This window comes from Phyllostomus hastatus, unplaced genomic scaffold (assembly GCF_019186645.2).
Source record: "Phyllostomus hastatus isolate PE091 unplaced genomic scaffold, TTU_PhHast_1.1 phas_scaffold_216, whole genome shotgun sequence".
Classification (NCBI taxonomy): Eukaryota; Metazoa; Chordata; class Mammalia; order Chiroptera; family Phyllostomidae; genus Phyllostomus; species Phyllostomus hastatus.
In genome coordinates this window covers 21,041,167-21,055,155 of record NW_025334018.1, presented here as the reverse complement: position 1 = coordinate 21,055,155, position 13,989 = coordinate 21,041,167, and the positions used below count along the sequence as shown (strand labels likewise).

At 50.0% G+C, this 13,989-nt stretch overlaps 1 protein-coding gene across 1 annotated transcript in view; it reads left to right on the top strand.

The window, feature by feature from the left end:
* The window catches only part of PLPPR4 (phospholipid phosphatase related 4), a 33,829-nt gene that overhangs the window by 10,474 nt on the left and 9,366 nt on the right, over positions 1-13,989 (top strand). Inside the window, exons 2-3 of the mRNA XM_045861635.1 lie at positions 7,347-7,532; positions 13,017-13,146. Of these exons, the coding sequence (XP_045717591.1) occupies positions 7,347-7,532; positions 13,017-13,146 (316 nt within the window). The remainder of the gene's footprint in view (positions 1-7,346; positions 7,533-13,016; positions 13,147-13,989) is intronic.

Below are 13,989 nucleotides of genomic sequence, written 5' to 3'. Positions count from 1 at the left end.
GGATTTTTAACTTGGGGGACTTACTGTTTGGCCTGTTGTTAACAAAACAGAATTCAACCGAGAAAATGTGGAGATCTAACTGCCTCGTGGAGCGATTCCTGAGGGGGAGCGCCCGTCCAGCACCCCATCCCCCCCCAGGGTGCTCCGAGGGGCCGCGCCGCCGAACGGAGGGTCTCCACGGGAAGAGGGGTGGGCCGAGACTGGGGCTGACGAAGAAAAGGAAGCGTGATCGGGGGGCCGGGACACCTTTTCTGTGGGGGACGCAGAGAGCCCATGTGACAGATAACCGTACTGTGCTTGACCAGAAAATTCCAGACTGGTTGGGGAAGATCGTGTTTCCGGCAGAGGCTGAAAGGGCAGTGAGCTCAGGGGCTGAGTCTGAACTGGGGATCACGGGCTTTTAGCGCGAGTGAGGACTTTTGGGCCTGTACCATCTCACCCTCTCTACAAAAGCTGTCTAAACATGCTCCACCTCTGTCCAAATACTGCACCCGCATCACTAACGCCCTCCGCACGGCAGACACCCCGTGCGTCGGGTCCTTCCCTAGACGAGGCCCCGGGAGTAGGGAGGTGCCGAGACAGTGCGTACTCTCCCCAGGACCTGGTCCTTGGACGCACAGGAGAGGAACCCCGCCACCCCGGGTGACAGCTGGATGACAGAGGCCTGTGTCAGGCCCCATCTGTGCCCTCAGAGACAGGGGGCCACAGACGTGCACTGGCTGGAGCTCCAAAATGCACCTCCCCCGACTGCCCACACCAGAAGGCATATTCAGTGGAGAAGGCAGAAGTGAGTGCCAGCGGACTACAGCCCAGGTGTAAGGAAGGGTTCTTCAGACAGGGCTGACAATAATAACAACAACAATAATAACACGGGAAAGCCCGCCCAGGGGAGAGCGGAGGCCTTGGGAGACCAGGTCTCCGAGAGTGGGATTTGCAAGTGCCCGCAGCCCCCACCCCTGGCGCCACGCGGGTCCCTTGCGCAGATGGCGCCCCTCACGTCTGTCCTTCCAGCTGGCACGTCCACCGAAGCCCAGGGCTACTCATTCCTGGAAAGCGCCAACTGGTGCCAGATGGCGACACGTGCCCGAGGCAGCCGGTGGAGGGGGGCCGGCCGCGCTTCAGGGTTTCACAGGTCAGTGGCCGGCCCGGACTGAGCGGCCAGGCGGACGGTTCACTCCTCTGGACCAGAGTCTGCGTCTTAACGTGGACGCAAAAAGGCCTCACGAGGTTGTGACTGGGAAATTAGATAATTTAGGGGTTGTGTCTAAATAGCAACTCGACGACCGCTCTTTTCTCGTTAGGTGGGAGTAGGGCTCGAACCTGGGATGAAATGAGCCCTGGGAGGGACAGACAAACATCTGAGCGAAAGAGGCAAGCGCCTGTTTGGGTGACACGCACGAGGCCCGTAGGAAAACCGAGTGTGTCTAAGAGTTCACAGCACCGGAGCAACGACACATGCTCTTCCCGCGTGGGAGTGGCCGCCGCGGTAGCGACATTGTGGGGAGAGCTGGCGGAGACCCCGAGGGAAGCCGTGCAGAGAGCGTGTTTCCTGGATTCGGGCCCCTGGGTAGGAATGGGGGTGCTCCCCCACACCCGGCTTGCTGACCCTCGCACAATTTAGGCAACAGCCTCCTTCTGTCTCGGCTTTCGCATCTGTGAACTGGGGGCACCCGCCGGTACCTGACAAGGTGTGCACTGGCCGCAGCAGAGGGGCACAGAGCTCAGCCCGGCTCTGGCGCCTGCACCCTCGGTGCACGCTGGCCCTGTGAAGGCGCGGTCCGTCCACGTTCCCCGTTTGTGTGCTTTTTAATAGTGATGCCCTGATCCCTTTGGGTTACGTTTAGCGAACATTTCCTGACCACCTCCAACATTCAAAGCACCATGTGAGTTCCACGGCTCTCACGTTTACCTCCTCGATCCCAAGGCCAGGGCTGGTAGCGTACAAACAACCCCCACCCAAGGCGCAGGAACAGGCCCCACCGCGCAAAGACGTGCGTGCAGAACGTGAGGCGGGTCTTCGGTTCCAAACAGCGGAGCTCACAAGGAGGCTTTCGGAGAGAAAACATGACGGGACCTCAGCCTTTGCGGGGCCAGTTTCCGTGGGGAACGAGGGCGACGATGCAATGCAAAGCGGAGACTGGGGCCTCCCTTCGGGGGTGTCAGTGTGACGGGCAGCTGTGCGCGGGCTGGGAGAGGGGACAGTAGGGTCAGAGCCAAGTTACACAGGAAGGCAGATTGAGGCTCTCGAAGTATCAAAGGTCCTGGGTGTCGTTCGAGAAGATTGGCCCTTTATGTTGTAAGTGGCAGACACCAGGAGGAGCTGATCGCATGTGGATTCCAGGAAATCAGCCTGGAGGCAGCCAGGAGGCTGGGACCAGTGCTGGGAGAGGAGAGGCGGCCAATCTCACCCGCGCGGTACAGGCGGCAGTGAGGGTGAGAGACAGTGGCCGCACACGGGGAGTTATGTCAGGACTCGGTGGCAGCGGAGAAGCCCCCCATTTCACTGACGCCGGAGGAGGCCCAGGAAGGCAGAGTGACTGGCTCCTGTCCCAGACACTCCTGTCCCAGACGCTAGTGGAATAAATGAGCGGAGATGCTGGGTCCCCTTGAGTCACACTGCCCTGCTTAATTTGTGTCCGCGGGCATCCCCTAAGCCCCAGCCCTGCAGTCTGCGAAAACTCAACCTAAACTAGCAGTCCAGGCCCTCGATGACCACAGCCCTCTGTTTTCCCTTCTTTAGAAGCAAAAATGAGATCTCCATGAGAATAAGGGCTTGGTTTCATCACAGCTCTAGTCCAGCACACAGCTCAGTGCTGGGCACAGGGAGGCTCGAAGTAGATGTTTGTTGAATGAATAAATAAACGCACTGCGACTGTCCTAGATGCTGATTGGCCCCTTGTGACAATGACCTCTCCAGTCGAGGAGAGTCTCAGAGACTCTGAATTCACCGTGGCTGTGAAAAAGGAACAGAATGGAGGTGACCTGTATTATTCTAGCCCGAGAGCAGAGTGAATTCTCTCCAAGGAGAAGTCAGGTCTTCCTTATTATCAACGTGCTAAAAATAAGCAAGCATCTGACCTAGGTAAAAAGTCATAGTAGATTCCATAAAATGTTTCAGTATAATTGATATGCACTGTAGACTTGGCCTTTTAAACTTAGTATAAAAAAATGAGTATTATCTAGCAAATGTAATCTTTTGGAACACATTTCTTTTATTTGCTCTCTTCTCCAAAACTGTTATCATTTTCTCTTTAAAAAATGCCCTATTATTATTACTCACAGGTTCCTTAGCAGATGGTAATTACAAGAATCAATCTTTTCTCTTTGAAACCATTTTTCTAATCTTCAGGTAATTTCCCTCCTCTGTATTAATGCATAAAATAGTGTGGCTCATACTTTTTTTCTTCACTACAACATAACTAGAGAATAAAATTCCTAATTCATGATTATATAAACCTTTTTTAAATCTTTTAAAATCTCATTTTAAGTGCATTCAAAAGATGTCCGTGTGATTTTATTATGTATATATCTATGCCAAAATTAGCACATACCATCTGTTAAATTCCTTACATTCAAAAGAAAAATTCTGTTTTTGAGCACTTCAAAGATGAAAGGTATTTTTGAAGATAGATACAAGTACATTAAACATTTGTAATTTAATACATGACACTGTTCAGTGTAGGAAAACAATGTATATAATTATCTTTCCTGCAGAGCATAAATATTTTGTTCAAATAACTCTTAAAAATAAACTCTATGTAAAAGACAGAGTAAAAGATACTTTTTAAAAAGTCAGAGAAACCAACATCAGACAGGAAAAAAGCACATGATTCTTAGTCTGAAAACAAATAAAACGATATTAATATATGGATAGAAAAATGGTGTAACTGGAGTAGTTGTCAGTTTGAAGAAACCAACGTCTGAAAGGATGGAGATGTGTAAAACTAGTGAAGGAAACCCTTCGCACTCCTGTGTTAATTTACTATCTGTATACAAGCGTGTGTATTCGGAAGTCACTCTGATGTACTTCACTAGTAGAAATATAGAACGGAGCAAGGTCAGACCCACGCCCTCAGGAGATCTTTTAGTCGGGAAGCGGAGCAGAGACAGGAACTCATCTGTAACAGAGAATGCTGATGAAGAACAGCGTACAGGAATCGCCTTAAAGGACGTGCTGGGGAGTTAGGAGGAGGGAATAACTCCCCGAGAGAAGTGCCAGGTGAGGCGCCGTGCAACCGCGGGCATCTGACAAGTGTGTTGTTGTCAACAGTTACAAAAACAGCAACAACTGTTGTAACACTGACATGGATAAACCGGCCTTCCTTCCAGGTACTGGTGAGTGTCGGCTGTAATACTGTATTTATTCCTTTCAACCACCTGAGACGATGGTGCCAGCAACGCACCTGTGTCACAGACCAGAAAACCGTGACCTAAGAAACATATGTCCCCGGTCGCACTGGGGGTAGCGAGTAGAAACGCTGATATTAGAATCTCCAGGGCCTTGAAACCCATGGGACCCGCTGCTGTTTCTGCAGCGTTAGAATCTCACTGCCACCTCATCGTACAGGACTCTCTCGGGCCTAGAAGGCATCATGCTGCCTCGTCAATCTATTTATGTTTAAACCACACAACCAGAAATCATGGGTGGTCAATAGTGTCAAAACAAACAAATGAACAAACAACAACAAAAAAGAAAGTGCTCTATTTTGTTCAATGGTGTATCCGCCCCCAGTAACAAAGCCTTAAACGAAACCATGTCCTCAGGGTCCCGGAAGTCTACCCTTCCAGGTGCTGCACGGCCTCGCAGCACTGGACACGTGTTCGCAGCACTTTCTCCGTGGCTGGAAGCCTGTCCCTCACGGAGCTGACGCTCCACGGTGGCAAGCCCAGGTCTTGTTGGCCGCATTACAATTAGCACCCGCGTAGCGCCCAGCACGCGGTAGGTTGACTGGATGAGTAATTGAATCCATGACACAAAGTGTAGAAAGCAAGTCGTGTCTAGTTTAAGTTTACCACACAAACTAGAGAACATCCAGTGAAATTAGAATTTCAGAGAAAGAACAAACTAATTTTTAGTATTAAGTATCTCCCAAATAGTGCGTGGGACACTTTACACTAACATTATTCACTGCTTATCTTAAATGCTAATCTCGCTCAATGACCCGCATTTTCATTTGCTAAACCTGGTAACTCTAGTGTCGTTATTGTTATACATTAAGATTCACTCATTTGTTCAACCAGTCGCTTGTCAGTAAGTGTCTGTTGCTTCTATGAAATGATGCGCTGCATGGCACCCACGTGCCAGGAAAAGCCCTGTGCACGGGGCCTCGGCCACCCAGCACACGGGCAGGCTGTCGCTTCACGGAGCCTGCACGTCAGTGGCACAAGGAGGGAAGGAGAAACAAACAAGGGAGGCATTACATCACCACACTCATCTTCATTCACAATAAGCGCCAAGAAGAAAACCGAGCGAGACGATGAGGTAGAGAGGGGAGGATGGACTGAGGGCTACCTTGGAGAGAGAGTGGGGACAGGTCCCGCTAAGCGATGAGAGAAGCTGTCCTCCAAAGAGCCAGGAGAGGCACAGCCCAGAGAGAAGGAGCAGCGAACACCGGGGCCCCCAGGGCGCCGCAGAGAGCCTGACGACCACAGGAGAGGAGGGAAGACCAGGGGACCACACCAAACACTCTGAAAAAAAGCTCTGCACCGCAGGGGGGGCCACCAGCCGGGTGAGAAGGCGGCCTACCAAGCAGGAGACAATATTTTGTAAATCTGTGTCTGTAAGGGTTCATCTCCAGAAGGTACAGTGAACTCACGTCACTCAACAGCAAAAAGCAACCCGATTAAAAACTGGGCAGAGGATCTGAGCATTTTTCCGAGGAAGACACACAGATGGTCAAAAGGTACCTGAAAAGGATGCTCGACATCACTCGTCGTCGGGGAACTGCAACTCGAAACCACAGTGAGAGGCCACCGCCCACCTGTCGGAGTGGCCGTCGTCAGAAAGAGAAGGAGTAAGTGTCGGCAAAGGTGTGGAAGAAAGGGGACCCTCGTGCGCTGTTGGCGGGAATGGGAACTGGTGCAGCGGCTGTGGGAAAAGTCTGGAGGATTCTCAAAAATTAAAAATAGCACTACGACGATATGGTCCAGCAACGCCATTTGTAGGTGTACATCAAAAAGAAATGGAAACACCAACCGGAAAAGAACTGTACCCCGGCATCCTCATCACGGCGTATTCACAATAAACAAGACATGAAAGCAACCCAAGGGTGTATCGATAGATACAGTAATAAAGAAAATGTGGTGCACACACGGAATGGAATATTAGTAAGCCGTGAAAAAGAAGGAAACCCTGCCATTGACAACGATGCAGACGGAACCCGAGGCGTTACTGTAAGTGAAATAAGTGAGACCGAGAAAGACCAGTAGTGGGTGCTGCTGCTTAGACGTGGAAGCTAAAACCACAGCAACAAACCGAACTCTCAGACACAGAGAACAGATTGCTGGTTGCCTGCGGAGGGTGGGGAGTGGGCAAAGTGGGTGAAGGGGGGCAAAAGTTACAGACTTCCCGTTATAAGATAAATAAATCCTGAGGATGTAAAGTACAGCATGGAAGCTATAGTTAATAACACTCTATTTTGTATTTAAGGGGGTATAGATCTTAAGAGCTCTCATCATACAGAAAAAAAGATTTATAACTTTGTGTAGTGATGGACGCTAGCTAAACCTATGGTGGTAATCACTTTGTAATATATACAAATATCAATCATTAGGGTGCATGCCTGAAACTGATCTAATGTTACATGTCAACTATATCTTGATATAAAAAAGAGCAAAGACCACTCGGACTGTAGTGGGCAGGGGCCTGGGGCCTGGTATAAGCAGGGGGCATGAAGGCGGAAGACAGTGCGGCCAGAGCCAGACCGTGCAGAAACTGGCATTTCCACGGAGAGACGTCTCGGCCAGAATGGGATCCACGGGAGGGGCCAGGGCAGGAAGCGACTCCTCTGCACTGTGGTCAGAAGGCCCCTCGGGATGATGGGTCCCGGATGGGTCCCGGGAGGATGGGTGGCGTGGGAGGGTAAGAGTGGGCGTGGCGGACCAGGTAGGAGCGCTCCGAGAGCGCAGGTGAGTGAGAGCATCGCGGCCTGGTGACCGAGGGGGGTGAACCGGAGGTGTGTTTTGGAGGCAGAAGCCATAGTGCTTCTGAGTGATTCCAACTCTGAAACTGGCCAGACGCGGTGCGAGCAGGGGGAAAAGAACACGCTCGCTTCCCACTCCGCGGTGCGTGGGTTCTGCGACGTGCGTGGGAGGCTGAGTCGCTCTTCCGTGTGTCTCCCCCGCAGCTGCCTATTCTGGCGTCGTCCGTGGTCAGCCTGTACTTCCTCGAGCTCACGGATGTCTTCAAGCCCGTGCACTCGGGGTTCAGCTGCTATGACCGCAGCCTCAGCATGCCGTACATCGAGCCCACCCAGGAGGCCATTCCCTTCCTCATGTTGCTCAGCCTGGCGTTTGCCGGGCCCGCGATCACGGTAAGGACCGCCCTGCACTGTGTGTGTCCGCCAGGCGCAGGAAGCTGGGGAGGGCCACATCGGTGCCGTGAGTGGGTTAAAAGCAAACAGAGGGGACTCTGAATCTCGGACCAGAAAGACCCTATCTTTGAGATACTGTGAGGGCATCACCTGGGAACACTTGCCAGTTTAAAATTGCTGGCGTGGGTAGTTAAAGATTATCTCATCGTAGAAGTGATATTTCTCTAATGTTTACTTTTATAAGTCATTCTGGAAGAAGAGTTTGTGGCTGCGTGATATTTGAGCAGCTCGTAGGACACTCGTGGTCTGCTTCCTCACGAACACGGTTTCCACGTGCTCACGAGGTGTGTCAGTGTGGAAAACCTCGAGGAAAACAAATGGTTACATAGCCCACAGCCTTTCTGAGCAACAGTGTGTGTTGCCATCCCTTAGTGTTTCATTTTGTACTAGGTTAGCACTTCGTATTGATTCTGAGCACTGCGTATCAACGACTGTAAAGAGAGTGTAACTCAGCTTACACACACACACACACACACAGAATACTTTCGATTCAGAAAAGGCACTTGCATTTAAAATACATAACATAAAGAAATGCCCTCCCCTGCTAGAACGGAACTGAAACAATAGTTCTTTATAGTTTGCCAGCAGAAACGTCCTAAGGAACACACTTTTGGATAAATTCATTAATAAATTCGACTGGACAACCCTTTCCACCATCTCTTGTGCCCCCAGAATCCTGCCTCAAGGACAATATACTTGTTTCAAGGTCAGTGCTATTCATTTCTACCAGGAGGAGCCCCACTCTGCTTTTCCCCTGCCCCTGGATGTCGGAAGAAGTGGTTATCCGTCAAAAAGCTGTATCTGAACGGTGTCTTTACGAGATTCCTTGATGAACTGGCCTGTCTGGGTGCAGACATCAGTAGCAAATCTTCTGAAGTCCGTGCTCATAGGAGCTGTGGACTTGTTTTTTTTTTAATTTTCCCCTATATTAAATAATCACAACATGCTATTTGCACTACAAATACATCACACCACATGCTCTCAGAAGATTAAATTTGAGCTTAATTTTCCATGGAACTTTACTATACTTAAAAGATCTCAAAACACTTGGAGAATTCATGAGTGGTTTGAGCTCCGGTTACTCTAGGGCAATCGGAACAGTTCCTGCTGTCCTTAGGCGTAGCCAAGGCTCGGACCAATAAAGCACACTCGGACCAATAAGGCACACTCGGACCGATAAAGCATACTGGAAGGGCCATATTACTCAGAATAACAGCACTTCCCTGTCATTTCTTTAAAGACATATGAAAAATCCATATCACCCAGCCCTTTTGCAAGAGTAAAATGAATATATGCTTGTAATCTATTACACTAGAAAGCCTTTCTCCTAGTTGGCGTGCAGTGGGCAAAATTATTGGTTTGTTTGAAACAAAAGTAAAATTCAGCACGTGTCCACAAGGCTGCTGAAAAGACCGGCTGGTAATCACCATTTAAGTCGCTGGTTTTCATGTACCCACAGCCCCTTCCTCCCCGGGGGGTTGTATTAAGTAGCCAGGAAAGCAGGTCCGACCACAGTGCTATTCACTTCACGTCGATTCCTTCATGGACTCCTCCGAGTCCTGGGACAATGACCTTGGCCTCATCACTGTGTTCCTGCCTCGCTGACCCCCTCATTCCCAGTAACAAAGTCTAAACACGCAGCTTAGTGGTGTTTCCTGGGGGGGGGGCAGAGTTTTGTTTCTGGAACCCTAAGAAACAAAAGAAGACGTCTATCATGGCCCCCTTACACCAACCAGACCTGGGGGGCTGCCCCTCAGCTCCTGGTGTGGAGACCCCCTGAATGCATGCCTGGGTCCCCGCGGGGCCCCTTCCCATAACAAGAGGGACCCTCGGGAAACATTCGCCCTCAGAGTCTCTAACTTCCCCCGAGTCACCTGAAGCACCACCGCGCCCCACGCCGGCTTCACAGGTCTGGGGTAAATAACTCAGTAACAAAACAAATCCTGACTTTTGCTGACATCACATCCTGTTTTTCCCTCCAACCACGTATCACACATCTTCCAGATTTCTCTCCATCGCACCTTTACCTGTGTGAGGGCCTTCTTCCGACACGTGCATTTCCTCGGCACGGACCCCGCAGTCTGCGGTCCTCCTGTTCCACACCCAAATTCCGTCTCTAGTCTTACTGCACGGGCTACTGCTCCGGCCCCTCCCCCACACACACTCTTCCCGAACGTGAAGATAATAGACTCTGATCCTCATGCGGACATCACCCTGTTCCCACACGGAGGGGTGGGGGAGGTGGGGAGGGGCCAAGTGGGCCCTTCACTTGGAAACGGCACCCAGGGGCGGGAGGAGAGGCCCTTCCTGTGTTGGCCTGTCCACGTGGGGACCCCTCAGCGCCGAGGTCCATTAAGAGGACCTTACAGGGGCTAAAGGAAGACCAGCGGGTGGTTTTGTGCAGGGATTTACACGTCACTCATTGGTGTTCCCTCCCCAGATTTTTTCCTGTGGCTCCCAGGGATGTTTTAAAAATATCTTGTCTTCCTGATACTGCAAGACAAACTGTACGAATTCTTTTCACGTCTGTAAAGTGCATGTTCCTATCTCTCTAAAATTGCCCCTAACATTCCATGCTTAATATTCACTTTTCCATTCACTTCAGAGCGATAAGGAAATGAGCATGTGGTTCTGTCCTCTGGAGACTATGTTGCAGGAAAAACAAGGCAGAAGACTCTCTGGGTCGGCCAGGATTTTGTGAAATCTACGTGAACAGAAAAAAAAATGTGCATGTTCTTTGCCCTGGAAGTAAAATTGTATTGCATGTTCTTAAAGGACAAGTATACCTAATTTGAGAAGAGAATTCGATCAGAATTTGATTACGGTTCCCAGCAGGCAACCTTAGCCTTAGGAGTTTATACAATCAAAATGTAGAATACTTACATGTGTTAGATTCCCGAAAGGCATTCGTTGCAAGCTTTCACACTAAAGGTGCTCTGATAAATATGACACTTTTTGTTGCCTTCTCCGGTGTATTCACAGGAAAGACTTCCTGCAGTGTGAGACCTCCCACTGGTGGCCACGCCCAGGGCGGGGCCTGCATAATAATGAGCCTTCTAGTTCCCCGCATCACCTGCCCCAGGGCGGAGTCACCTCGGACTCTCTCCCAGAATCCTGTCCATGACACTGGACACGCAAAAAAAAATCCCATTGTTTCTTTGCGGCTGTGTACAGCATGGATAGAATATTGTGGAAAGGTCCTTGTCATAAACCGTTTCTCCCTAGCATTGATAATGGCAACAGATCGTTGTCCCTGAGCCCATCCTGCAGGTGAGCCGTGCCCCGTTCCAAGCGAGGAGACGGCGGGCGCATCCGGAAATACACCGGGAGCGTCTCCCCTTCCCCCGCCCCCCCCAGGAGATGCTGTCCTCAAACCAGATTGCATCCTTTTGAAAATCCATGCAGTGACCTCGCGATCCAGGATGAGAGAGTAGAACTGTGGGGGGGGGGAGTGATGCACCCCCTGGAGATGGACACTCGGGTGCGGTCAGAATACTGACCCATACATCCCTCGGCCTAGCCTCGAGCCAGACAGTGAGAGAACACTCTGTCGACATAACCGTTTTCAGCCTATTGAGTAGCTAAGAGAAAATTCCTGAACTCTCAAGGTCATTTGAGATAACCGCTGCTGTGTTGCATGATAAGACACATTTTCCCAATGGCGCTGTGCAAAATAAATTCTTATATAACATAGCACTCGCTGATGAGAAGGAAATTAAGCAATGAATTAAAAAGAAGGAAACAAAATCATTCACAGAGCTGTTACTGGGGAGGTAAAGAGGAACTCAGCCCCTTTTGGCCATACGGCAATGTCTTTTAGGAAGGAGCAGCCAATTTTCTTAGAACAATCAACTCGGGAGAACATTACACTATTCTCTGCGTGGGGTGCGTCAGGCCGAATACAGAACCTACTGTGTCTCCCTGCCCAACTGACAGTGATAATGTGGATATTTTTCAAGGCAGATACTAGCTCAATGTTCCATGATTTGGAAAAAAAAAATCTTCTGATTACTCTACAATTGATCTTAAAAGTTCATCATGTATGCCACATGATTTTCAACACGTACGCTTATTGGTAGAGTTTCATTAAGAATATCATTCTTTATACAAATTAAGATTCTTTATCATTGTACACATACCATACTACCTATAGAACTACATGCAGCAGACGGAACACGTGAGACGGAAAGCCATAGGATCCCTGCCGTGAGTTTTTAAAAGTCTGTCATTTTCAATGCGCCATAAGATAAATGTTAAACTAGTACTGACCACTGGGAGGCTTTCCCTGGAAAACATGTTCTGGCCTGAGCACGGCTATCCTCTCGAAAAGTGACGTGGCGGCGTCTGTTGAAGGGACCGCCAGCATCTCTGTAACCCTCCCTTCCTCCTCTCCACAGGTCCATACCAATCAATTCTAATTTCACAACAGCCTCTCAGGCACAGTAATCCCAAATATTTTAGATTTTTTGCACAAATAAAACCCAGGCTTTCAGATCTCGCTCCTTTTCCCCAGAGTGACTCACAGCCCGGAGGCCCGGGGAGATGAGCCACAGCGACGGTGACAGCGCAGGCCCACGGTGCCAGGTGCTGGGCTGCACAGGGAGGGTCACCGTGACCTCGGAGGGTCACGGAGAGTGAGAGAACAGGAGGCGGAGCTTTGACGTGCACTTTGATCAACCATGCCAGCGGGAAGGACAGGTGCCCGGGGGGCCTCAAACAAGGGAACACAATTTAGTTTCGGCCTAACTACACTGAGTTCCCTCCCTGGTGTCCTCTGTCATGGACTCCTCCAGCAAGTGCAGGGTCCCCATCTTAGGAGAGTCTTTCTGGCACCGCATTCCGGATCTCTGTCCACTGCAAACACATTTTCTCCATAGCTGATGCCCGGGAAACACTACTCAGTACAAACAGGTAACCCTTCCGAAATGGCCTCAGCCACGTCAGTGATTCCGTTTTAATCGCCCTGAAGTGTCTCACCCACAAGTCCCTGCGCACCTAGACTCTCCAGTAAGACAGTTAGTAGCTACATGGGGGGCTACTTCACTTGAAACCTAGATTGATACAAATTTTACATCATGAAATACCAAGAAAGGAAATAAAAATTTAGCTCCTTAACTGCGGCAGCTGAATTCCAAGTGCTGAATGGGCACGCGTGGGTTGTTCCCACACAGGACGGGCCAGAGAGGCGGCGGGCCAGAGGGCCAAAAGCTGGCCGATGCCATTGCACCCTTGACCAGGGGGAGGCGCTCACAAGAGCCCGCCCATGCCCTTCCCAGTGCCCTGTCTGCTTAGGAGAGATGGATTGCGTTCCTAATGCTATTGAGAAAATGCATCTTCACCTTGTCCACTTGGCAGCGTGTTAAGAGGTAACTTAGACCTCATGTGAACCCACCGAGCCCACTGTGACTCCTCTTGTCTTTGCAGATCATGGTAGGGGAAGGCATCCTGTACTGCTGCCTCTCCAAGCGAAGAAACGGGGTGGGGCTGGAGCCCAACATTAACGCCGGAGGCTGCAACTTCAACTCCTTCCTTCGACGAGCCGTCAGATTCGTGGGTGGGTGTGGGAACCGCAGAGAAGGGAAATGTGTTTTTCAAACAGAAGTGTTATGTTTAATTACAGAGATTAAGTCTTCAAAGCTATAATTTAGATGTGCGGTTTCAGGTACAGGATGAGCTTTACATTATACCAGGGAAAGAAAGAAAGAAAGAAAAATCTGTTTCCACACCCAAATTGGGGCTTTGTATCTGAGCTGTGTTATTTGCGGGGATGGTCCTTGCTTTGAGAGCTAACACGCCGCGCATTTCAGCAGCTCTAGTGGAAGCATGAGTCCACTTTAAAACAGTTTCATTGGATCAGTGTTCACTTTTTAAAGTGGAGAATAAATGTCGGCAGGCCAGTAGGAATGGATAACTCTTCAGAAATGATTCAGCCACATCCATGGTTCCATTTCAATTGTCCCGGAACATTCTCATCCAGAAATCACGGCACATAAAATGTCGCTATATAGTCCTGCATCACGGCTATCTCTCCTGGGTCATCTCCTCTCGGTTGACCTCCCAGACTCTATGGAGCTGTAGGAAATCACGGGCCTGCTAACCAGCATCTGAATCAACCAGTAGCTAAACCCTCACCTCCCCTGGTTGGCATGGAAATGTCTTCATGTTCTTGGAGTCACAGGCCTGTTTCGTTAAGTAAGTTGAGAAGCCCAGGGCATCGCACCAACGCAAGTGTTTTCCGTTCATTCCCAATAAGTCAGTAGAAAGGTATTTTGCCCATTGTCTCCAAGAAATGGGTAGCTTCACCCAGTACCCAGTGGGTGATTCAATACAACCGTCTCTCCCACCAGAGGAAAAGTCTGGTCTAAATCACGGCCCAGACTCTGCTGTCTCAGCACGG